We start from the raw sequence: 26,442 nt of genomic DNA on the forward strand, positions 1-26,442 counted from the left end.
ATTCAGCTCCTCTTCATCTTTATTTGTGGCAGTTAGGATGGGTATTGTAATTTAAAAAGAGCGCTGGAGAGAGAAAGATGCCATGTGACAATTCCCGTGGAGGGGCTTTTATTGGAGGGAAGTAAATGGGAAAAGGGGGGGGAAGGGAGAGAGGAGATGGGCCTTTGGGGACAGGAGTGGAGGGGGGACACCCACCCCACCCCCACCCACCCCACCCCCACCCACCCACCGCACCCCCACCCCCACCCCGTCCCTCTGAGGTTTTGTCCCCTCAAACTGTCTGCTGCCTCTGTGGTCAGCTTCAGATTGTGCTGTCATTGGCGGTCTTCAGATTGTGCTCCAGGCTGCTCAGATTTTTATCATCCCTCTTTGTACTGGCCCTAAACAGTGTTAATTGTTTAGACAGCTAGGGGTGTTGGTGGAGGTGGAGCTCAGGCTCCCCTTTGGCCTTGTTAATACCTAGGAAGGAAACTCTCATTCTCCCTGGGCAGAGGAAAGTAGCCTTACCATTATGATGTAGAAGTTCCCACCCTTGTTAGGCCTCTTATGACCTCTGTTCTCTCTTAATTGACTTCTCCTGGAACTTGTGGATGCTAGGTTCTTTATTTCTATGTTGGGGTTATAGTAAAGAAGAATAAAACCCAGTAGCCCTTCCCCCTATCCCCTATGGGGTTTTCCCAGATTGCACACCCCTGGTTGGTTGGCTTTCCTGGGCCTCTGTTCACAGACATTTGAAGTGTTTATCTAATCATTCTTTATCAACAAAACATTGAGAGTCAGATATGGGGTAAGAACCTTGAATGATCAGAGAAGTGATGGAGAAGCCACCAGTGACCTCCTCTCTTCTCTTCCATTCCTCAGTCCAAAAAGCTGAGATCCTCTCTAAGTCCTACCTTACTACTTCTTAATAGATCCATATCTATCACCATGCACAAAATTCAAGTCCAAATGGATTAATGACCTCAACATACAGCCAGCCACACTGAACCTCATAGAAGAGAAAGTAGGAAGTACAGTTGAACACAGGAGACCACTTCCTAAATATAACCCCAGTAGCACAGACACTGAGAGAAACAATAAATGGAACCTCCTGAAACTGAAAAGCTTCTGTAAAATAAAGGACATGGTCAACAAGACAAAGCGACAGCCTACAGAATAGGAAAAGATCTTCACCAACCCCACATCAGACAGAGGTCTGATCTCCAAAATATATAAATAACTCAAGAGATTGGTTGTCAAAAGAACAAATAATCCTACATTACTACTTCCTATCTCCTGTCTGTCCTCAGTCCTTCAAGACCTCCATGTTTAATTTTGGTCAGTTAATGGCTAGCTCCACCTCTGACTAAAGCAAACTTTGTCAGAATGCAATCAAAATGTCATGGAATAGACATTTGTGTTTCTTAATAAACTTCTAGTTGCACTTCATAGGAAGAATGGGGGAAGCCGGGCGGTGGTGGCGCACGCCTTTAATCCCAGCACTCGGGAGGCAGAGGCAGGCGGATCTCTGTGAGTTCGAGACCAGCCTGGTCTACAAAGGGAGTTCCAGGACAAGCTCCAAAGCTACAGAGAAACCCTGTCTCGAAAAAAAAAAAAAAAAAAAAAAGAATGGGGGAAAGTTTAGATCTTTTTCATTATCTTAGAAACAAACGTATTTTTAGACATTTTTAACAGTTCCTGTGCCTAATAATTATTTCTTATCTAGTAAAACTTTGTACTATGTGGTATTGGGTATATCAGTATAAGATACTAAAAAGTATTTTTTAGAATAAAACAGGTGAGTAGGTGGGTTGTTTGCCTGTGCTAGTGACTTTACTGTCTTCTCTGCCTAGGTAGGAGCAAACACTATGGATAACCCCTTGTTGAAGTACAGTGCAAAGGATTACTTCTTCAAGGCAGCGCTCTGTCATTTTATAGTGGATGAGCTGAATGCCAAGGTGAGAACATACTCCTTTCTGATGACTTACCTTACTCTTGAGAAGACATGCTTTGTCGCTCTTGATGTCTCTTCACACAGAGCTGTGGCGATGGCTCAGCTGATAAAGGACTTAACTCACAAACCTGCAGACTCGCATTCAGATGCCCAGCACCCATGTAAAAGTCAGGTGCAGTGGCTCACATCTGTAATTCCAGCACTGAGGAGCAGGGCAGAGATAAGCTGGTCCCTGAGCCAAGTGATGATCCTTCGGGTTCAGAGAGATGCTCCATCTCAAAAATAAGGTGGAGGATGACAGAGAGATCCTTGATATTGACCCCTTACCCCCACATGTACACACTTATGTGCAGATGCACACAGCCACATGAATACATACTTATCCTGCCCCAACATATACAAGTAAAAATAATAGTTCTTCTGTGATGTGTAAGTTTGAATCTTTTTGACAGCTGCAGTGCTGTCCCCTTCACGTTTCCATTAGTGGTTGCTTAAGTAGAATGGGGAACTAAGAGAGAAGACAGTAAAATTAATGTCCTCTGTCCTTTTTACATTTGCTTGCTATTTACTTATTTTTGTGAGGAAGGGATTGCCTGTGGCTATGTCACAGCACACATGTGGAAGTTAGAGAACTCCTTTTAGGAGTTAGTCTTCTTTTACCATATAGGACCCATGGATCAAACTCAAGTCAGACATGATGGCAAATTGCTTTTACCTGCTAAACTACCTCATTGCCCCTACTAGCTTTTTTGTTGTTGAGACAGGGTGTCTCTGTGTATCCCTGACTGTCCCGAAACTTACTGTGTAGACCAGGATAACCTTGAACTCACAGAGATCCACCTGCCTCTGCTTCCCAAATGCTGGGATTAAAGGTATAGATCACCACACCCAGCTTCTAAGTACTCTTAAAAAGTGTGCAGACAACCTCAGAAGTGGAATTAAGGGGCTGGAGAGATGGCTCAGAGGTTAAGAGCACTGACTGCTCTTCCAGAGGTCTTGAGTTCAATTCCCAGCAACCACATGGTGGCTCACAACCATCTGTAATGAGATCTGGTGCCCTTTTCTGGCCTGCAGGCATGGAGACTGAACACTGTGTATATAATAAATAAAAATAAATCTTTAAAAAAAAAAGAAGTGGAATTAAAATAAAGGTTGGAGAAAACTGCAAAGCAAGGGGACAACTAGAAAGCAGGATTGGGCTTGAGCAGCCTTGGCACTGCCATCTAGCGTTCAAAGACCCGCAAAGAAAAACTGTGCCAGGGTCATTCCTGCCCTATGGGTATTTGGCATTTGGAGGATGTGAAGAAGGTTTCAGTTTAGCAGACAAGTATAGATCCTGGCAAGTGAATTAGATTTTATTCAGTTTTCTTCTGTCCAGTAGCCCAACTGAAATCTAAAAATTTTTAGAAATTTTATTCTCGATTGAAATGAAATAGCTAACATAAATAGGCTTCCTGTTATGATATGTTTAACATGTTTCTTCAACAATTAAATGGGATTGAAATAGTTTTTTTGGATTAACAGGGCATTGACAGCTTTCTTAGTTCACTAAGTTTTAGATTGACCAGTTGTTTTCCTTCCTCAGCTTGCTCTTGAGAAATACGAGGAAATGTTTCCAGCATTTACTGACTCCAGAGAATGTAAATTATTGAAAGTACGTACTAAAGCAACTTTGAAGACAAAAGCCTTTACTGTTGGGTGATGGCACCAAAGTGGGGCAGCTGATGGGTGTAGTTTTCATCAGTAACTCTTCTGGGGGTGTACTGGTTACTGGACTTATTGCTGTAATGAAGTAATAGAGGAAGTATGTTTTGGCTACAGTTTTGATAGGCAGTCCATCATGGCACCAGGGGCATGAGGTGTTTGGTCACACTGTGTCTCCAATGAATAAATAAGCAGAGAGAAATGAATGCTGGTGCATCACTTGCTATTCCCTTTTAGTCAGTCCAGAACTCAAGAGATAGTGGGTCTTCCTTCTTTAGTTCTTCCTTCTTCACTTAAACCTTTCCTGAAACACCCAAAGATGTGTTTAAATAGTGACAAAGTTGACAATGAAGACAAGCCATTACTTGAGCGCCTCAGACTTGGCTCTTTCATTGTAGATATTCCTATGTCAAGAAGGTTTAGTATTTAACACTGTTCCAAAGTAGGCAGACTTAAAAAGCAGTACAAAGTTAGATCCTCTTCTTGGGTAATACTTATATCTGGTTATATCCTGTTTTGTGAGATACTAGGAACATCAGTTCATGAGATACCAAAGTGGATTGTGTCTAAAGTATTCCTTCAGAAACAGGACTTTCTAGCTGAAAGTATTTTCTTGTTTTTTTTAATATCACCAGAAACTTCTAGAAGCCCATGAAGAGCAGAACAGTGAAGCTTACACTGAAGCAGTAAGTTACACCTTTAGGGAATATTGCATTTTTAAAGGTTTATAGTATAAAAATTCATTTTTCTTTACCTTGTGTAAATTTTGAACATTTATTTGAATGTGGCTCGGTTGCTTGTATTTTCTAAAGATGTTTTGTTTGTCCACAAAGCTCGATCCTCTAGGGTTGGAGAGATCACTCTGTGCTTTAGAAGAACATTTGTTTCTCTTTAAAGGACCAGAGTTGGATTCCGAGCATGCCACAGCTCATAATCATCTGTGACACCAATTCCAGGGGATCAGTGCCCTCTTCTGACCTCCATGGGCACCTGACACACACATTGTTGTGAGAGTTGTCACACGGAGTTTTAGTGCTGAAAACTGACAGTGGAAAGGAGGGCTTATGGTTAAGACTGAAGTATCAAAACTGGGCATTTGGTGTACTGTGGTGTATTTGTGTTATAGGTTACTTTCTTTGTACTTGTGGGGTTTTTTTTTCTATTTTTTGTTTGTTTTATCTTTTGCAATCCTGTGTTCAAAGTCAAGCAGATTCTCAGCAGCCTGGAATGGTTCAGCTTCAGTCCTAGAGTGACAGTGAAAGGGAATGATAACTTCTAGAGTGACAGTGAAAGGGATATGATAACTGTCACCTCCAAGTGCTCTCGCCAATGTCACTGTCTCTCTTTGCGTGTGCTGAGACCCATCAAGGGAATTCTGCCCCCATCCCCTAACTATTTGATTATATTTTTTTTCATGGTCAGTAAATAATAGTTTTCTTCCACCTTTCTAACTCTTATGCCATGTCCACTGTCCTCTGTATAAAGAATTTACCTTTGCATTTATAATAGCTTTTCTGAATTGCCATGCACATGTTCACATACAGAGAAAAATTAAATGCACAGGCTTATGGAATAAAGGAAACAGTTTTGGGGCAGTGTTTTTGTTTATTTGTGTTTGTTTAATTTTTTTGTGACTTGGTTTCTCTGTGCAGTGGTCCTAGCTGTCCTGGAACTCACTCTATAGACCAGGCTGGCCTCACACTCACAGAGATCCACCTGCCTCTGCCTCCCCAGTGCTGGGATTAAAGGCATGTGCCGCCACCACCTGGCTACGAACTGTTTTTACTGAGAAAAGTTATAAATTAGAATGAATAATTTCTAATCAAAGTCAGTGAGTTATTACAGTAACATCTTCAGACAGCTTAGGTCACTGTCATATTGTGTTTTCAATATGCTTCAGGGTATAATTCCTGTTCCTTGTTCCTTAAACCAGGTGAAGGAGTTTGACTCAATATCACGCTTGGATCAGTGGCTGACCACCATGTTGCTTCGTATCAAGAAGTCCATCCAAGGGGATGGAGAAGGAGATGGAGACCTCAAGTGAAGTGCTGATCTCTTTGTGGCATGCAGCTCATTCCTTTTTAGTTTTGTCTTCAGGCAAAGCAATCTTTCTGGGATGCCCATTTAATGACTTAATTTTGTTGTAAATAAGCCACACAATTTATGTCATAGTTTCAGCTCGCCATGTCTGTGTTACTGTGAGAATGGGAAGCTTCTATTCAGTTTGTGGTTATGACAGCCAAAGTATATAATGCTTATCAGAGTCCTCATAGTTTTCTGAGAAGTACTGCCGAATCTTATTCCTGTTTCTCTGATATTTTCAGGGCCCATGGTCAATGTCCCCATGTGTTTTTCCTTTTTTCCTAAACTCTGGTACTCAACCCAGTTTTATAGATGCTTTGCATTGTGCATTGGTATCTGAATGGACCCTTTATACAAGTGGTTTAGTTTAGGATGGTTATTAGGAATAAGTTTTTAATTCAGATAGAAACTGTCTGGCTTTCTTTTATAGTTATTTTGATGGTGCTAGTGATGAATTCATTTCCTTTTTATTTTGCCCCATATGCTCACATGTACACGGCAGGCACTGAAAACAGCTGGGATCTGTTGGCATCACTTGCATTATAAGGGGAAGGAACTTGCTGGCAGGTTCTGTGGTCCTATTTATTATATGGATGAATGTCAAGGTGGATTTCATTGATATATATTTTTTTAACTTACACAATCTATGAGAAATGAATTTTTTTCCCTTACCAAGAGTTTCCACTTTTAGTCATAATAGAAATCTCTTCATATTTTCACAAAAATGTTATAACTGGTATCTCCTTTGTTCTCACACTTATACATTCCTCACATTGTCTTCTGGGCCATGGTCATGCCAAGCTTGAGCAGAGCTGGACAGAAGATTCCAGCTGAAGCTTGAGAATGCGTGGTTAGTGTCCATATGTTGGGCATGGTAGTTAAGTGGGGGTCAGTGTGGCATGTGTTTGTTATATCTGGTTGGATAAGAACCTTACCTGTGCCTGATAGTCCCTGGTTTATTCTTAACTGAAGTGACTTCACGTGTATGTATGAGTTCCCTTGTCCCATTTGATTTATATAAGATGTATGCTCTGTTATTTCAGAGTTTGACTCTCCCTGCTACTTTATATGCTGATACAGTACTGTAGACATGGTCTTGCTTCCTGAGTTGCCTGTGCATTTGTATGCTGAGATGATCTGTGCTTAAAGAGCATGTGTTACTAGAAATACTTCATAGTCCTAATGTACTGCTGTCGTGTGACAGACAGGTATCAAATGGCACCGGAATGATGTTTTCATCTTTGGATGGCCCTGGAGTAGGGTTGGCGGCACGAACTGTGCAGTAGAGTGGCTATGCCAGGACCAGGGTTAAAGGAGGAGAGTTTGAGGACTGTTGAGAAATTCAGATCTTTCAGAAGTGAAAGTAGCAGGATGAGATTAGAGACATGGTTCCTGTTCTTCCAGGGGGCCCAAGTTTGAGCCCCAGCACCCTTGCTGAGTGGCTCAAAATCACCTGTAACTCCAGTGCTCCCAGGAGTTCTAAGTACCCTCTTCTGCCTCAATAAGCACATGCATACAGATAAGCATATACATGTAAATGAATATATACATACATGTAGGCAAAATACCCATATATAAAATAATAAATCAATTTTTAAAAATATTTTTAAAGAAAATATTAGCAGGCGATGAAGTTGAGATTGGGCCCATGGGGACAAGTGGTAGGTGTCTGTCAGGCACTGTGAAGACTCTCTAGTCCTGACCCGGTGGTAAAAGGGTGTGTGTGCAGGGAACTCAGAGGCCTCCACATGTCTGGAGAAGAGGGAATGTGCCCTAGAATCTGATGAGGATTCCTTTTCCCTTCAATGGTTTTTGGAGTTTATTTTCTTTTCTCCCCCTGCACACCAAGTCAGGGTTTCTCTGTGTAGCTTTGGAGCCTGTCCTGAACTTGCTCTGTAGACCAGGCTGCCTCAAACTCACAGAGATCCGCCTGTCTCTACCTCCTGCATGCTGGGATTAAAGGCGTGCGCCACTACCACCTGGCACATTTTGCGGGGAGGGGGTGTTTCTGAATGATAGCTGGCTGCACCAAAGGTAAAATTTGTACTTGAGCCTCGTATATCCTTCTTGACTCCATTAGAATCTCTTATGCAAAGACAAACAGAAAAGTTAGTTATTGGGCTAGAGAGATACCTCATCTACTGTTCCAGAGTACCCGTGTTTAAGTCCCAGCAACCATATGAGGGACTCAGCTATCTGTACCTCCAGTCCTAAGGGATCCACCATCCTCTTCTCGCCTCCACAGGTACCAGGCATGCATGTAGCACACAGACTTACATGTAGACAAAATGCATACACTTAAAAATAAGTTTTTTAAAACCCTGGTTTATAGAAAAGTGGGTTATTGCTTTATTCACAACCAACTACAGGCAGCTGTGGAAAAGAGATGTGTAAATGGCTGTAAATCAGTTCCAGTGGGAGAACATTTGAGCACTGGCCAGTCTCTGTACTCTGCCTCACTTCTTCAGTCTTCTGGTGTGATGATTGAAAAGCCCACATGGTATCTTGTAAGACACTTTGGTTTACCTTTCATCATGATTCCCTAACATACCTATCTAGAGAAGTGTTGGGTTTTTTAAGTAGTGTTTGTATTCTTTCAGTTATTTGTTTTTCCTGAAGTCAAATAAGTGCTTGAGCAAGCATCATAGCCACTTGTAATCCTATAGTATTTAAGAGGATAGAGTTTGGAGGATTGCTTTGAGTTTGAGGCCAGCCTAGGTTACCCAGTGAATTCCAGGCCAGCCTAGGTTACAATGTGAATCCTTATCTCAAAAAACAAACCAAAACAAACAAAAAAAGGAAAGGCTGGGATCAGTCAGTGCTCGGGTTTGTTTTGTCCCAGCACTTGGGAGGCCAAGGAAGAAGAGCATAATTTCCAGAACAGACTAGAATAAACATTGTAGCAAGACCACCTAAGAACAGACCTGACAGAAAGTAAAAGAATGAGGAAAAAAATCTAGACAGAAGTATGCAAGCTTACTTTCTCCAAATGTCTCAAGATGCCTAGGTGTGGGCTTTCCAGGTCTCTAGAATATTATGAACAAAACACAATGATCATTTGTTATAGTTCTCATACTTGAGAGCATCTGGGGATAGTTCATAGTTACGTCAGTTGAAAAGCTTTGCTTTTGTGGCAACATTTTTATAGCTTGTGTGAATTCCTTTTTTATTTAATGACATAAAACAGTATTTTTGCACAGTTGTAACCATGTGTGGTGGTGTTACTATAACCAAAGTATATGCACCAACCCTTGTGCATTTATTGTTCCCTCTGATGTTGTGCATTTAAAATGTCCAAATACAAACCTTTGTGACTGTGGAGGATCTGGCAGCACAGCATGCCCGTGACCTGCCTGCTGCAGTGTGAACTATGACCAGTAGCAGGCCCTCTGATGTCCTGAGTTGCTCTCAGGCAAGGGAGTACATTATAAAAACTAACCATGTAACAATAAGTCTACCTTAGCTGAAAGGATGTTTTATGTGAACTTGTACAGTAAATAAAGTGGAAATTATCAATACTGGTTTGACTAGTCTTTGCTACCAGAACTAGTTGAAGTTGTTCCTATCAAGTTTAGAGTACTGACTTTACTGATGCTAGGCTTTTTGTGCCATGCTCACCCGATGATTCTGCTAGCTGAGGTTTAGAAGGAAACCCTGGTATCTTCTCTTGCTGCGAGTCAGGTGCCAGTGGCTGCCAAGCTCATCTCTTCCCTTCCTTGTATCCTTTGAGCTTCACTGTCACTTGCAAGGCAAACAGAAAAGTGGCTGCTGGGAACTGTTGAGTTCTGGGAGGGACCTGGCAGCCCTATGTTCCCCTTCCCTGAAAAGGCCATATGTGGCCTTTTTCATCTTATAGGCAGGTATCTTCACAGGAACTATTGTTGCCCTTGGAGGTGGGAAGTACAGCCCCTTGCCAGTGAGTTACAGAACTTGGCCAGAGCTATAACAGATTCACAACTTAAAATGAATGTGCTATCAGAAATTGTTGGGTCACTGCAGGTCTGGTGACCCCAGTGTCTCTCCTCAGTTGGTTTCCTTACTATGAAGGAAATCGGAGCCTGGCTTCATTAGCTTGTACAAATGGCCAGAGTGAACAGTTACGATGGTCTGACATTAAGCAAGTTACAGTTGTGACTGGACACAAGGTTTGGTGATTAAGAGGACTGGCTCCTCTTCCAGTGGACCCCAGCTGAATTCCTAGCATCACATGGTGGCTCGCAACTGTCTGTAACTCCCATTCCAGGGTATCTGATGCCTCCTTGGGCACCAGGCACGCATGTAGTACACAGACATACAAATGTGCAGGCAAAATACCCGTATACATAAAATCTTTAGAAAGTTAAATTTAATCTACAATCTCCCTTAGTTACCAACAGCAAAAAACCAAAGGTTCTCACTACTTCCTGACCTACTTTTTAAACTACTACAGAAAACTTTGGTAAAACCAAAGGCTGTGGAGCCCTCTGTAGTTTGGACTATGTTGAAACACAAAAGGTGACGAGGGCCATGTCATAAGAACAGCAGATGGTAATTAATAATCAAGGTGTCAGCCACCAGGAAAAAAAAATCTCTTGATGGGAAAACCTTGTTAGGCAAGGCCACAAGGCTACAGACTCCAGAATATCTTCTGCTTCTGTCTGTAACCTCACATGTACTGCTGCACATTTCCCTGTATGTAGTATGTTCATTGTTGACAGAGGTTTCTGTCCCACAGCCTTTCAGTCCCAAAGAAACACACAGGCCTACATTAATTATAAACTGGTTGGCCTATTTGCTCAGGCTTCTTATTAACTAATTCTTACAACTTACATTAATCCATAATCTTGTCTGTCTTAGCCACATGGCTTGGTACCCTTTTACCAGCGAGGCATTCTCATCTTGCTTCCTTTCTGGGTGACGACTGCAGACTGACTCTTTCCTCTTCCCAGAATTCTCCTGTTCTGGTCGCCCCACCTATACTTCTTCCCTGGCTACTAGCCAATCAGCATTTTATTAAAATACAAGTAACAAATCTTTACAGGGTACAAGATTATTGTCCCACAGCAGTTCATCTCATGAATACATCCCAATCTAGTAGGCATTTTTATCTGTGGATTGTCAAGAAGATGACCCCTCCTTAAGTTATATTGTAATGTTAGCTGACACAGAGTTCTGATGAATAATAATGAATACAAAGAAATGCTATGCAGTCAAGGCTTAATTTCCTCCTAGGAGCTGCTTTAGATCACAGTTCAGGTTGATAATTAGGAAAATAGCTGAATTTCCCCAGCTACCAAAGCAACCTAATTGCTGAATGCAGTTTCTTTGCTAGATCTGGTTGATACCCTAGGATAATGATTAACTCTCTGCACAAATCCCTCACCTTGGTTTTATAATACAGGTATGTATCCTAAAGACTCAAAGTTCAGCCAACTAACTTTTTTATGTGTAAAAATGTTGGGTCCTGGAATTGCATAAGTGACAGGAACCAAAAAAAAAAAAAAAGAGCTTTTGTTCAGAAACACTGCAGGAAAAGATATTTTAACTGGTCGGGGCTACAAGAGAGACAAGTTTCTTTTTATGGTCTTGAGTTACATGCAGGACAGAAAGTGATTTCGAGATTTAAAATGCTATTAGTGTCACTATGCCTTAGGTAATGCTGACTAAGCTGTTTGTAAAAGATTTATGTAACCTGAGGCCATACTAAAGAATTTAGGACACCTCTCTCTCTAAACCCGACACTCTGAGTCCAAGAAAGCCCAGCATTTATGACTTCTGATCACAGATGTTAGTTCAGAATGTTTATACACTCAGAAGGATAGGTTATAGTACACAATTCCTTTATTAGACTCCTCAGTAGTTTAGGTTTATACACTCCTTTAAAATTCCTTATAAGAGTACCTCTCTAGATAGATAACAAAATGATTCATTCTTTACTACCATAATTTGCAGCCTGTCAATGAACGAGTTGGCTCAGAAAAAAAAAGTTCCTTCCTCACTCTGTGACAAGTTATTTAGAAATATTGCTTGTGAGTTATCAGGATGACTCTTTTTAATCAATTAAGAATTGGAATGTGATCTCTGTGTGTGACTCCTATATAGCCTGAAAGATTTTATTGGGTATATAAGCTGTGAAGAACAAAGGAAGACACAACAACATGAGAGAATTAAGAAAGGAATCTTAAGTGTCTCAGATTTAAAATGTCTCAGATTGGGCTTCGCTGTGAACTTTCCCTTTGAGCTCTGTGTGCAGTTTGGAAGCTGGTTCTTTCAGGCTGTGTTAAGAATGGTTGGAATAGCACTAGGTCACCTCTTTGGCAGCCCCTCCCGATGCTCCTGCTCCGAGAGTTTGTGCTGCCAGAACACAGCTAGAACCAGCCCACAGAAGGCAGCCTTGCTTTCTCACAGACGAACTGCTAGGATTGATAGGAAGATGCCACAAAGTGGTGTTAGCACCAAGGTTTATGTCCTTAAGGATCACCTTCCTCTCTTGGGAAGAGACAAAAACCTCATGGTCACTCTGACTTGTCACTGCAAAGACTGGTAGGGTGCCTTTACATTGTACGCTCCCCAGCTCAATGCAGGCCACTGCTAAGCAGGGGCCATTCTTCTGTCTGACACTGTGGAGGTCAATCACCTGTGGTGATTGTATAAATAAAAATCTACAGACCCTAATTTTAAGTTTTAATGTTCATGCTATTAAACAAATTAGACTAATTTCAGTTAAGAATCTTTTTTTCTACAGACCATGTTAGAGTAACGTAAATAAATTTAGAAATGCAGAACCTTTACAAAGACATTTATTAACACATTAAATTTTATTTAGAACTTTGAAAGAAACAAATTCAAGACAGCTCTTCCAATAAGTAACAAAATAATCTATTGTTTAAATTCCTTCTCATCAAGATGACTTTATTCCATAACACAGTTTATCAGCTGGGCAGGTTTACTCTTACCAGTTAAAATGATCATGTGCCAGTCACTAGTCTTTTGTTTGTTTCTGTCTGTAAACACAACTAGGATGGCCAGGTCACAACTGAATGTGAGACAATTCAGCCCTGAACCTTCAAGAGCAAGTTTGAAATATTGTAAGTGCCTGGAACACCTTTTGGTGGCTTTAACGGCTTTCTTGAAGGTGTTACCACAAAGTCAGCACTGTGGAAGGACCCTCAGTTTCTATTATAGTGCTCTGTCTTCATTCTGAACTTAAGGTATCTTCCTCTTAGAAACCAGAGTATTCTCACAGCAAGCTTAATAAGTTAAAAACAGGAAACATCAACTAGAAAGCAGAATAATTCTCCCATTAAGGCGCTCTTAAAATTAATGCTTAAGGGTCACACATGGCGAATGTCCACATACCCAAGGCCCTGGGTTCATACATCAGGAATAGCAAATGCCACAGAATGCATTTTTCATAGTGAAGTTTGCTGAGCAATAATTCAGCATGAGAAAGCCAAAGGAACATTGGAGACATTTCTGGTTCTTTATCCACTGGTTAAGGCATAGGAATTGAGCATGCCAAGGCTTCTGGTATCCTCTAAATCAGTGGTTCTCAACCGTCCTAATTCTGTGACCCTTTAATACAGTTCTTCATGTTGTGGTTACCTCCAACCCTAAAATTCCTTGTCTTGCTACTTTAATAACTGTAATTATGTTGCTGTTCTGAATTGTAATGTTAATATGCTATAGAAACCCACGGAAGGGTCACTACCCACAGGTTGAGAACCACTGCTCTAGCTCCTTACATGCTCCTAAAGAGGTGGCTTTGTAGCAGTTACTAGTCCGTGTCACCTTCCACTGTGGGGACTCTGGACGTTATAGAAAAGCCTGGCAGAAGTACTTGAGATTTGCCAGGCTCACTCAGCAGGCTGGTTGTAAAAATGTGACTAGTCAAATGTTCTGACATCTCCTCTTCATTTCTCACACCTCTGCAAACGAGACAACTATTTTGTGAGATTCTTTGGTAGGACAGCTTTGACTTAATCTGATTTAGGGAATGAAATTAACAGCCACATCTCATCCCAGGTTGAATTTTATGACCAACTCCCTACCTGCACACATGCTAAGGTACTACACGGAAAACGTTCAGTGTGTCATTCCTCTTCGTATGTACAAATAGAGGATTAGGGAGGAACAAATGCAACCTTCAGTTCCATCTTAGGGTCCCCAGAACAAATCCTGTTTTCTTTTATCTCAGTAAGGAAGAAATAGCTAACTTTGTAGAAAAATGCCCTAAGAGGATCAGAGTAAAGTAAACACACATGGAAGTATAAGGCAGGGCGAGACCAGGAGACCACAAACAGCACTTTCCCAAGCTGGGTCAATGCTGTGTACTCTGATTAAGACAAGCAGTGGTTTAGACATCAAGGGAATCAGGCATTAGTGTGACTGACATGTACAGCTACACCAGGGATCTGTGCTAAGTGCCATATCTGTTGATGAAATGTAACTAAGATCATGCAGATCAGAATGTTTTTGGAAAAGCTTTAAGTGTGGTACAGGCGTGCAAGGTCATGGAAGTTTGGGGAAATGTTCAAGGCCAGTCTTGCCTATATCTCTGGATAGACAACTTTTTTTCTCAGCCCCTGGCGTCACCTGGAATGCGGCAATTACACAGACTGTTCAGCACACAACTTCAGGCTCTCACTCCATGTTGGTCAAGGTGGGAAGGTGTGCAGGTATTGAGCCTGTCTGTGACGTCAGCTCACCAAGCTCACTGATGGTAGTGGTGAGTAGAGCATCCTGAGACACCACTGTTTTGCAAGCAGTGTCTGTGGAACTATTCTCCTGCACGGCAGGCACACTGCCTTGAACTTCCAATAGGTTGTTAAAATGGCTATTTTCACCAAAAGGTAATAATCTACCTGAAAGCTTGGGTGATACATATTCATCATCGGGTTGTTCTGTCCTATGTCCTTCGTCATTCTTAGGTGAGCCATCTACAATGACAAGGAAAGACTTCCACGGCGTATTCTTATCATGTATCTACAAATAAAACAAAAGTCACTTTATGTGTTTCTAAGTCTCCCAATTTACAGATACTTATTAGTAATACATGAATCTTTTAAAACAACATTCTCTCTTCAGGGCCTGGCACTATGGCACACACCCATTATAAAAAAATAATCCTAGCATATGGGAGTCAGAGACAGGAAGGTCATGCTGGGTCCGAGGTCAGCCTGTACTACAGAGATAGACAGTCTCCCAATCAAAAAGTAAATATTAAAAAAAATGATTTTTAATTACAAAAAAGAGCAAGCACTCCCTGGCTTTTAAATATGCTTTCTAGTGGACCACCCTGGTACTAATTACTAAATGAGTACAGCAGCCTCTGCAAAGAAGTATTTGGCATAGACTTGGCAGTAGGGGGCCTTAGCCTTCCACCTTATTCGCTGGATGTCACTGCAGGACATTCAGGAGAGAGAGAACCTTGGACTCTCTGGATGGGAATAATGACAGGTATTCAGAGCTAGCAACCTAGACCAGAAGGGCTTTGGTTTTTTTTTTTGTTTTTTTTTTTTGGTTTTTCGAGACAGGGTTTCTCTGTGGCTTTGGAGCCTGTCCTGGAACTAGCTCTTGTAGACCAGGCTGGTCTCGAACTCACAGAGATCCGCCTGCCTCTGCCTCCCAAGTGCTGGGATTAAAGGCGTGCGCCACCACCGCCCAGCCCCAAGGGCTTTGTTTTTAAACAGCCTACCTATCACTTACCGAGGTGTGCCTCCGGAGAGTGGACTTGTCAGTAAATGTTCGCCCACACGCATTGCACATGAACGGTTTCTCTCCCGTGTGGATGCGATGGTGGCGCTGGAGGGCATTTACCTGGGTGAACTGCTTCCCACACTGGTCACAACAATAAGGCCGCTCTCCTGAACACAGAGAGAAGGAAACTACTCAGTGACTTCTCAGTCTACTTTATTTAACACTGGATACACATCTGCATAGCCTGAGCACTCCCCAAAAGGGAAAGCTACATCACAATGACTCAAGGAAGCGGCACCTAGTAGAGATGCCAATCAACTATACTATAATACCCAAAACTTACAATTGTACCAAGAATAGGTCGGTTCTGTGCAGGCAGCTGACACTGTGTGAAATACAAACCAGTAGTGTATAGTAATACACTGTCCTAATAACAAATAGCATGTTGTGTGCACATGTGTACAGTAACATCCATCCTTTCTCCCTGTTTATATCGGAAAGACTTGCATCCATTCAAGCATAATGCTCAAGCTGTCATACCACAGGAAGCTATATGCCCTCTCAATAAACACCCATGCTGCACACAGACTGTCCCCCATATGCATACCATATTCAGAACCAGAAACTGGGCCTATAAGGTAGCTCAGTAAGTAAAAGTACCTGCCAGCAAACCGGAAGATCTGAGTTCAATCTCCTGGACTTACGTGGTGAGAGGCAAGAACCAACTCCCACAGTTGCCCTCTGACCTCCACGTGTGTCAAGGCACTTAGTCACCCACACACATACATGCGCAAAATAAACTTAATTAAGACAACAACAAGACAAAAAAACAAAAACTATAAACTCAAAAGCATAAAAACCATGTGGGAAGCCAGGCCAGTAACCCTAGCACTTGAGTGGTAGAGGGAGGATGATCAGGAATTGAAGGTCATGGGCTACAAAGCAAGTTCATGGGCTGTATGAAAATCTGTCTCAAAAATGAAACATAAACATAGGGGCCCACGAATTAATATAGTGGCACAGCACTCATATAGCATGCGCAAGGCTGTATGGTCAGTCCAAAGCCCAGAGGGAGTGAGAAGTCTAAAGATACTATCATATATAATTATACTTTAACTTAAAAAATCACTTTAAAAATGCAATTATAACCAGGTGGTGGTGGCACACACCTTTAATCCCAGGCAAAAGCAGGCGAATCTCTGTGAGTTCAAGGCCAACCTGGTCTCTAAGAGCTAGTTCCAGGACAACTAGGGCTGTTACACAGAGAAACTGTCAAAATAAAGAAAGGAAGGGAGGAAGGGAGGGAGGGAGGGAGGGAGGGAGGGAGGGAGGGAGGGAGGGAGGGAGGGAGGGAGGGAGGGAGGGAGGGAGGGAGGAAGTCATTCTAACAGAGTTTGACCATTTTCTCCTAAAGCTTCGATTCAGAATGAATTTGAAATGTGCCTCACAGTGTTGTGTTCTTAATTCTCAGGCTGCTCACTATTTGAAGGCTATGGAATCTTTAGAAACTGGCTACTTCCTGGGTGGCTGAAGTAGGTTAGTAGAGCAGATTTTTTTTTTTTTTTTTTCGAGACAGGGTTTCTCTGTGGCTTCGGAGCCTGTCCTGGAACTAGCTCTTGAAGACCAGGCTGGTCTCGAACTCACAGAGATTCACCTGCCTCTGCCTCCCGAGTGCTGGGATTAAAGGCGTGCGCCACCACCGCCCGGCAGTAGAGCAGATTTTTAAGATTATACCAGCCTCTAGTTCCAGCTAGTCCTCTCTAGTCTATACAATGTGAGGATCCCTAATTTCCTGCTGCCATGAACCTGGCCATGCTTTTCCCACCATGCCAGATGGAAGCCTGGGAAACTTGGAGCCACTATCAGTCCCCCCTGGGAAGTTAATATAGTCACAGCATACCAAAGCAACACTCTCCAAGTGGCTTTGTAATACATCTAAAACTTGTGAACTGTTTTCCTTGCCAGACTGAACTCTTCTCTGGCACTGTGCAGCCATACCTGTGTGGATTTTAGCATGCTGGTAAAGGGAATTCCGCTGGGCAAAGGTCCGCAAACACACTTCACATTTAAAGGGTTTAGATCCAGTGTGGATTCTATTATGGTGTTTTAAGTACTCCTTAGAAGCAAAACTCTTGCCACATGTCTCACACATGAAAGGCCTTTCACCTACATGAGAAGATGAGACAAAAGTAGACATAGTCATTAAGAACCCCTGCTCGTCTCCTCTCTACACCGTGGCAAGCAGCACCAGACACTTGCTAATTAAACATCAAACACATTACTCTTGCTACTTGCTAAAAGTGGTGAATATCCTGGGAAATCCAAACAGCAATCCATTGGACTAGAATCAATGATTACTGTTTGGACAGCTCAAATTTAATAAATTTCGTTACCGAAAATAAGAAAAGTTTTTACAACTTTGGGGATTTGTGGGATTATTTTCAATAGTGTTTCTGTAGCTCCTCATCAGAACAAAAGTCCCTCACAATGGATTATCAAGCAGCTTCTAGGCTGGCACACCAGTCGACTTGACCAGACTGCAGGGCAATTTCAATGTTGTAAGTTCTCTGTTCATTCTTCCAACTTACTCATGGAGTCAACTGGTGTGCTCCTAGTTTTACAAACATTAAAACATTGGCTTTCATAAAATGTTAATACATTAATAGCCATATACAATGACCAACTCTAGTGAAATCTGTGATGTGCCGCTGACTCCTCCGCAGCTTCCAGTGGTGTTCTGCATTCCTGGAACACATGGTCCACACCTCACCTGTCAGGGTGGCCAGTGTGAGTGCTTAGATACAGACAGTGTAAGCAAAGGAAGGCCTGGATGAGTGAGTACGGTACACGCTGATGGACTGGGATCTGTGTCTTGTTTACATCAAAATTTCAACCACAGGACTGCAATGCTGAGCTAGAATAAAGCCAACTTAAAATAGAGGTAATCTCCTCTCTAAATATGATTATTTATCATGTAAGTATTTGCTCCTGGTTTTTGTCCAGGTTTTTCAACAGTTGGCACTGACCATGTTTAACTATTCATTGTTAGAGTCAACATTCAAGCACAGATGTGCCCATAATTCAAGAGTTCTTCCTCTCGAACCAGGTCATGAGTAGGGCATGAGATGGACCTTGCAGCTGGTCCATCGTGTTGTTCCCAATTGTTACTAAACATAGCAAGAAGAGAGCTGATCACACAGCTTTCTCAGATTTTGGATAATTTGTTTAGGACAGACTCCTAGAGATGAAAAGTTACAATAGGAACTGTTTCATACCTCTAGGTGTCTAAGACCTGTGTGCTCTATTTTAGCACCTAGTGGCACAGACCATGCCACATGTACAGCAGCACTGCAGGCAGCAGGTTGATCTGCAATCCTCTCTTACTAGATGGAAAAGCTTCATAAAACCTGTCCTGCCATGGTGGATGCCAACTTCTAATAAGCAACTGCAGCTTTCTTCTATAGCTAGGAAAGACAGTCATTCACAACAGCATGGGTATTTACCTGTGTGGCACCTTTTATGATAAATCAGCATGTGGTTCTGAGTGAATCTTGCACCACATTCATCACAGATAAAAGGTCTTTCCCCTGTATGAATTCTGAAAGTACAACATTCAGATGATAACTCAGGGTATATTTCAAAGGTCACTTTGCATTACAATCTCCAATTTCCTCTGTATTGTGCAAAACCATTTCCTCCAAGAGAGCTGAGAAAACTGACTGGTGGGACAGTCAAGAGTTCACCATATGCTTGGTGGTGATGGCCCATGCCTTACACCTTTAATCCCAGCACTTGGGAAGTAGATACAGGTGAATCTCTGATTTTGAGGCCAGCCTGGTCTATAGAGCAAGATCCAGGATGGCCAGGGCTATACAGAAAAACCCCACCTTGAAAAAAAAATAGTTTACCATAATCCCAACACAAACGGAGTTTCCGTACAAGACCCGACGATGCTATCTCCACTTAGTTTCACATACCAGAGGAGAGCCACTGAGCAGCTCCTACATCTCCCCTTGGCCTTATTCATGCTGTGCAGCACTGGAGGCAGAAAGTGCCTTTGGATACTTTACTATTAAAGGGTATCACTTAATATTTGAAGCTTCCTCATTTGGAATAAGCTTAGGAACTACTGCTGGCAAAGTACCATATGACCAAACATTTTGCCATTATTTCCTAACACATGACCAGTCTCGCCAGCCTAAAGAGAGAATCTGCTCTCAGATTGCTGAGAAGCACACAGGATCATTTCAGTTACAGACAGAATGGTATGGCAATCGCCATGATCTGCTGAGTATACTCTATACAAGCACTTTGAACTCAGGCAAAGTGAACATTGACAGCCGCCATGCTCCCTCCCCACAGTCTGTTGTACGTTGGAAGGCAAAGGCAGAATACAGTAGAAAATTCAACTGCTCAGCCAGAATGAGAACATATATACTTAGAACTATAAAGAGACACATGCCTTTGATCCCAGCACTTGGGAGGCAGAGGCAGACCCATCCACTGAAAATCTAAAGCAAGCACAGTCTACACAGACAAGTTCAGACCAACAAGGACGACACAGTGAGACATTGTCTAAACCAGTGGTTCTCAACCTTCCTAATGCTGTGACCCTTTAATACAGTTCCTCATAGTGTGGTGACCCCCAACCACAAAATTATTTTCAATATTACTTCATTATTGTAATTTTGCTACTGTTACAAATTGTAAACATCTGCTAGCAACCTCTATGAAAGGGTCATTGGACACATCCTCACAAAAGGGGTTGCGACTCATGGGGCAAGAGCTGCTGGTCTAAAACAACAACAAAGAAAATCCTGTAAGGAAACAAATATGAGAACTCACTATCCACCTATAGTCTGAAAACAAATAGAAAGCATTGTTCAGAGGCTGGAGAGATGGCTCAGTGGGCAAGGGCACTTGCTGCTCCGGCAGAGGACCAGCATTCAGTTCCCAGCACCCACCCACATGTAGCTCACAACCATTGGTTACTTCAGTTCCAGGGGATCTGACATTTGCCTTCTGACCTCTGAGGGCACCAGGCACTTACATGGTACATACGTACATTCAGGCCAAACACTGTATACATGAAATAAAAATAAATACCTTTAAAAAAAAATTAAAAAAATGTTGTCTGATTCTTAGATCCTAATTCTTAGATCAACCACTGAAAGACCGCTAGAGAAGTGTCTACAGCACTACAGCTCATCTCACAGAACTTCAATGGAACCGAGTGAAGAAAAAGCCCAGCTCTTGTTCAAGTACAGAGCATCTTGAGACCTCAGGCCACCTGGAGGCCAGGCACATAGCACCCAGAGTGCTGGATGGTTCTGCTGTACCCTGGCCTCTAAGCTTGGGAGGAAGGGCCAAAGAACCATTTCCCAGACCTCCACACCTCCAAAGAGGATTCAATGTTGCCTCAATTTCCCAAGTCCTAGATAGCACCAGTGGGGAAACGAAGACCCACAGACACAAACATGCTGGTCCACGCCCTACAGCCATCTCCAACCACCCAGTGCACATTAGCACTGAGGAACCCTCTAGTACTTGGGAAATCACATCCCTGCACGCAGGACGGCCCTGCTACACACAGCAATGTTCCCAGGCAGTCGCACCTCATGTGGGTCTTCAGCGCTGAGGGCTGTGAGAACTTGGCCTCACACTTGGTGCAGCCATAGGGCCTATCGCCCGTGTGTGTGCGCTCGTGCATCCGCAGAGAAGTCTTGGAGCTCAGACCCTTGCCACACAGGTCGCAGCGGTGCCGCTCACCACCACCCTCGTGCACCTGCAGCACATGGCGTTTCACGTCCTTCTTACGTTTGAACTTCTTTGCACACAGCTCACATGGAAAGTGGCGCTCACTGCTGTGCACATGGCGCTGGTGGCTCTTCAGGTTGCAGCGGTTGGCAAAGGTCTGGCCACAGGTGTCACATCGGTACACTACTTCGGTGGCCATGCCGTGGTGGTGCCTGATATGTTTCAGGAAACTCTTCTCATACAGGAAGGCCTTCTCACAGACTGTGCACTGGAAGTTACTCTTCTTCTCCCCATCCTTCCCTTCTTCCTCCTCCTTCTCCCCCTCCACTTTCTGCAGGCTTTCCTCCAGTTTCACGCCAGCAGGGGAGGCCTCACTTTTGGAAGCTGGTTCTGACTCTGTCCTTTCATGGTCTGGGCTTTGGTCGTGGGGACACCTGTCATTCTCTGCAGCTTCCTCCTCCGCATTTGTCTGTTGCTCTCGGAGCCTTCTTGTATATTTCTTTTTAGGAATTTCCACAAACACTTTTCTTCCAGCTAGCCTCCCACTAGGTCTTCTGATTTTAGGGTAGGGAGGCTTAGCCACATCTTTCTTCTTGTCCAGTTTCTCCTTGCACTTCCTGGATGGTATTTCTGGCAAGAGGCCATTATCAAAACTCTCTATTGGATAGTCAGAGGTATCAACAAGGCCACTGGAGTGAGCATCCTCCCCTGGTACACTTGCTTTGGAGCTGGGGGTCACACTCACCTGGGGGCCACTGCTGGCCTCCACCTCCTGAGACTCAGGGAAACTCTGTGATTCCAGAAGGACTGACTGCAGCATCTGCTTCTTGAGCTGAAAGCATGTTTCAGTCAGGTCCAGACACTTTAGCTTTTCAGCCACTTCCAGCATCCGCTGCACCCGATCCTCTTCTACCTGCACCCTGGCCGTATAGACAAACTCCAGAAATGAAGCAAAGTCAACGACCTGAAGTTCATTTAAGCAGACATTAGTCCTGGTACCGTCTACACTCTTCTCATTCAGGAACACCTCCTTAAAAAACTTGCTGGTGGCTGCCAGCACTGCTTTATGGGCCATGAAGTCTTCACGGACACCCTGATACTCTACTCTGACTGTGACGTCACAAAGATGGCCCAGAAGTCGGAGCTCGTGCATCTCATGCAGAAGGTTCAACGGTGAAGATTTGGATTCCAGCAAAACTGTGCCGCTTTCCATCTTTCTTCTAAAAACAGCTTTGAAAACAAAAACACGAATAAGCTCATATATGAATCCCTGAAGAAAAGGGACTTGAAATTATCAGGGTTTAGATTAATTCTTGAGAAGATAAACGGTAACTAACAAACCCAACTTTTCTCATTGAAAGATTCAAATCACAGCTGGATGTGGTGGCATGATTTATAGCCCCAGGTACAATCCAGTATTTAGATGGGTAAGACTCAGGAAGATAAGGAGTTCAAAACCAATCTCAGCTACACAGTAACTTTGAGGCCAGCCTAAACTACGTGAGAACGCATCTCAAAACAATGAAAGCAAACAAACAAAACGCACAGACAAGGCTAGAGAGACAGCTCAGCAGTTAAGAGTACATACTGATCTTGTAGGGGACCCAAATTTAATTCTTAGTACCCACATTGGGTGACTCACAGATGCCTCTCATTCCAGTTCTAGGGGATCTAACCTCTCAGGTACCTGTATTCACATACACATACCCCAAACAAGACATACACACATTATTAAAAACAAGACTAATCTTAAAAAAAAAAAAACCCAAACATAGACACACAGAGTAAAATTACACTTCTTAGCAGTTTTCTAAAGTTCCTGAATAGGTTTCATGAGATAATATTCATGAAAACAATTTTGGCAAGACTTCCCACCCCCCAGTGATAAGCACAAATGATTGATTAGCTTGCCTTTAGTGAAACTCAAGGCAAAAGTTTGCTTACCAAGGTCATTTCTAATCTACTAAAAGACATATGCCAAAGATATAGGAAAATCCGTGTTTAGTTCTTTGAACAAGAAACAGTCATTTGATAATCACTGCCACCACTGAAAACTGTTGCATACTTCCTGGGATAATAGTTCAAACACCTATCCTCATTTGCAATGTCCTTAAATGCCTGGTAAATAAAGATACTCTCCTGAAATAATTTCGGTTCCCTGGCATTTCTAAACTGTGCTACCTTGAGCAGGCTAGAGCCTCTCTGAACCTTCACTTCCTCCTCTTCGAAGGCCCAGTTATCCCGAGGTTTTAAGGAACACAACACTGCAAACACTTCCAGCTGGCCTGACATCTGCTATCTTGTAATAGACTTCCTATATACCTGAAAAGGTACTGAGGGAGCCTCATCTTACAGGTGACAAGCTAGGAAGAAAATTGGTTATCTGGCTGATGGGGTTTTGAAACTAAATCTCATGGCCCTCATGGTCTATATTTAACTGAAGTTTCTCAAAACCACTCTCACCGCAACCTCACCAAATGAAAGTTGTTTCCCCTGCAGTTGCTATTATCCCCCCAGGACTCTTTTGGACTCTAAAATGCTAACCCAACTTCATGTCTTCTGCTCTGTGGACTCTTCACTGAGACCTCTGTCCCTGAATCTATCTTCCCTTTCTAGGTTCCATTTAGTTTCCAAGTCTCCTCCGTCCAGAGTACTCCTGCTGATCTTCGCCATTGCCTGCCCATCTCATTCAAGAGACCACTACCCATTGTACCCAGGCTCAAACACAGAAAAGACTCTCCTAGGGAGGCGACTGTAAAATCAGCACCTGTGGAAGGACTGAAGGGGCCTCCACAGGTAAACACTAGCTACCTATCAAGGAAGCTTAAGTAAAGGAGACATGCCTGAAGCAGTAGTGGTGAGCCAATGCTCTTCAGAGTTCCCGCGAGAAGTCCAGGAATATGAAAAAATTGTATGCTTATAGCCTATACACATATTTCTGATTGTATGAGGACTGATAGCTGCTTTAACCCTTTGCCCTGCATTCTCCCAGACAAGGGAACATTTTGAACAAACACCCTGTTATCAGAGGTCGTAAATCCCCTAGTTCGAGCTCAGGAAGATTTTCCTGAAATGCCATAAATCTCCAAGCTCAAGCTCAGAGGACAGCACTCCCTAGATACTAAGACGCCAAGACACCGTAAATCCCTGTATTCTCTGTCCTATGTATAACCTTTGACTATATAAAAAAAAAAAAAGCTTGGGCTGGAGAGATGGCTCAGAGGTTAAGAGCAATGGAAGCTCTTCCAGAGGGCCTGAGTTCAATTCCCAGCAACCACATGGTGGCTCACGACCATCTGGACTGAGATCTGGCGCCCTCCTCTGGTATGAGGGCATACATGGAGGCAGAATGTTGTATACATAATAAATAAAATAAATCTTTTAAAAAAAAAAGCTTATATTTCTTACTCGGGGAACCAAATAATTTTCTAGCTAGTTAGAAGTCGTCGTCCGTCCCCCCACCCCACCCCACCGCTCCAGCAGTGTTTTTGAAGAAAGTTGCTTCTAGTTAGTAGACTTCCGTGGTCTGCTCCCTGTTAATTGCGTGATTCCAGGACCCAACACCAGGTCGCAGCCTGGGGACAAAGGCTATAGACTCCTCTCTACCTGATGCTCATACGGCTAGCCTGACTTCCTAACACCTCGTTCTGCCCCCTAAATGGAAAGTCCTTCCAGCAGACCTGGCAGCGACTTCACCATCAACCAAGGAGACCATGAGCAGATTTCCTCTTTTGCCTTCCAAATGGGGGGCGGCGAGGAGGGGGGGGAGCCACCAGTCATGTTGAGCGGCTATTTGTGGCCTGGTGACAGCTGTGTTCCACTGACACTCATTGGCTTTCTGCCGCCTCTGGGAAGGCCGAGCATCCTCACCAAGGTCGCTAAGTAGCCTTGGGGTCTGGACTTCCAGGCTAGGCCTCCAGGAGATGCTGCTCTCCGCAGCGTGCCCACTCTCCAGGGATCCTGGCTCTCACGCAGGGTGTAAAGTCCTGGTGGCTATGGCCTCTCTGACGGCACCACCTCCGTCCCCACTGTGATCCCCCAGAGTCCCAGACGACCAAGGGGATCTTCCAAAGCTACGGGGAGAACGAACTCTTGCGGCCAAGGTCCAGCCCCTTGTCCCCGATTCCGGCCTCCAGAGCCCAAAGGGACCAGACTACTGCTCTCGGCTTGGGTCCCCACAGCCCGCCGTTCCAAGGGACAGCAGGCGGAGGACAACTACTAAGTCAGACAGTCCGCAACACACTCACCTCGCAGCCGGGCCCGTACCCCTGGAACAGTCCCGCAGGAACAGCGGCACTTGGGGACCACGGAATGGTTGCCACGAGCGCGCCCCGCCCCCTAGTGGGCTCCGCCCCCCGCAGGCCAGGAAGGCGCTGCGCGCGCAAGTCCAGCTGCAGAGGCGGTTCCGGCCGTTGTGCTGTGCGCTGCGTGGTTTTACGTGATTTGGGGCAGGGCGGCTGCTGGTAGCTCCGGATGTGTACCTGCAGCAAGCCAAGGCCACGCCTGTGCAGAAGACAGCAATGGCGGAGGGGGGGGGGGGGATAGGGGAGTGTTAGTTGCCCAAGTTGGAAATACCTGGGGCTACGTTGCTGCGTTCTTGTCCTCAGCTGGTCGTTACTGTAGAGTAAAAGGGACAACTGGAGCAGGAAAACAACCAATAACAGAGCACCCTGACTCTGAACCCCGTGCCAGTGAAAGAAACACACCCTGTATTTGAGGCCTGGGTTAAGAAAAAAACATCTTTATCCCTAGTGTCAAAGAAACACACTTTGTCCCTAGGATCAGTCAGTGAAAGAAGTATGACCTGGTCCTAAGATTAGAGTCAAAAAGCTAAAAAGGACCAGTGAAAGAAACAGTTTGGCCATGAAGTCAGAGCCATTTCTGCCCTTGACCAGCTAAACTGGCCAATCCCGGAGCAGGAAAAAACTAACCAATCCCCCTTCTCCCTGGGAAAACTGCCCCTAAGAAGCCATATATAAGACTCTCCACCCTTCAGTGATTCCTCCTTCCCAAATCTCTTTCTCAAGAGTCTTGGATGATGACCTTCATTGGTCAGCTCAGAGCAGAAGAACCTGGCGGGATGTCCCTTTGGGGACTGAGCTGAAAAACCTTGCTGAGACTCTCCCTAGGGGTCCTCAGCAAGGCCAAGCAGAACAGAAGAACCTTGCTAGGATGTTCCTTAAGGGAGCTGAGGAAGGCCAGCTGGAGGAAAAGTTGTAACTACTTTTCCTCCAGCTGAGGACATTGCTACATTTCTGCAGGGGGCTTCCCTTTAGCAGAGTGTTAGC

General features: G+C 43.7%; 2 protein-coding genes across 2 annotated transcripts in view; one reads left to right on the forward strand and one right to left on the reverse strand.

Annotated features, from left to right (window-relative positions):
* Positions 1-9,235, forward strand: part of Napb (NSF attachment protein beta) — a 42,716-nt gene extending 33,481 nt beyond the window's left edge. Inside the window, exons 8-11 of the mRNA XM_057780913.1 lie at positions 1,833-1,937; positions 3,519-3,587; positions 4,273-4,323; positions 5,571-9,235. Of these exons, the coding sequence (XP_057636896.1) occupies positions 1,833-1,937; positions 3,519-3,587; positions 4,273-4,323; positions 5,571-5,681 (336 nt within the window). The 3' untranslated portion in view covers positions 5,682-9,235. The remainder of the gene's footprint in view (positions 1-1,832; positions 1,938-3,518; positions 3,588-4,272; positions 4,324-5,570) is intronic.
* A 3,173-nt stretch (positions 9,236-12,408) lies between these two features.
* On the reverse strand, positions 12,409-25,501 carry Gzf1 (GDNF inducible zinc finger protein 1). The gene is made up of 6 exons (XM_057781860.1): positions 25,402-25,501; positions 21,013-22,384; positions 18,901-18,995; positions 17,396-17,563; positions 15,407-15,564; positions 12,409-14,683 (listed from the first exon to the last, which is right to left on the reverse strand). Exons 2-6 carry the CDS (start codon positions 22,365-22,367, stop codon positions 14,342-14,344), a joined length of 2,118 nt encoding a protein of 705 aa, XP_057637843.1. The 5' UTR covers positions 22,368-22,384; positions 25,402-25,501; the 3' UTR covers positions 12,409-14,341.
* Between the last annotated feature and the right edge of the window lie 941 nt (positions 25,502-26,442).

The sequence above is a fragment of the Chionomys nivalis genome, chromosome 9 (genome assembly GCF_950005125.1).
Source record: "Chionomys nivalis chromosome 9, mChiNiv1.1, whole genome shotgun sequence".
Taxonomy (NCBI): domain Eukaryota; kingdom Metazoa; phylum Chordata; class Mammalia; order Rodentia; family Cricetidae; genus Chionomys; species Chionomys nivalis.

Coding starts and splice junctions, on each gene's coding strand:
- Gzf1 (XM_057781860.1), bottom strand. CDS start 22,367: ATGGAAAGCGGCACAGTTTTGCTGGAATCCAAATCTTCACCGTTGAAC. Junction 18,996..21,012: donor GCGCTGAAGACCCACATGAG/GTGCGACTGCCT, acceptor TTGTACTTTCAG/AATTCATACAGGGGAAAGAC. Junction 14,684..15,406: donor CTCTCCGGAGGCACACCTCG/GTAAGTGATAGG, acceptor TTTTATTTGTAG/ATACATGATAAGAATACGCC.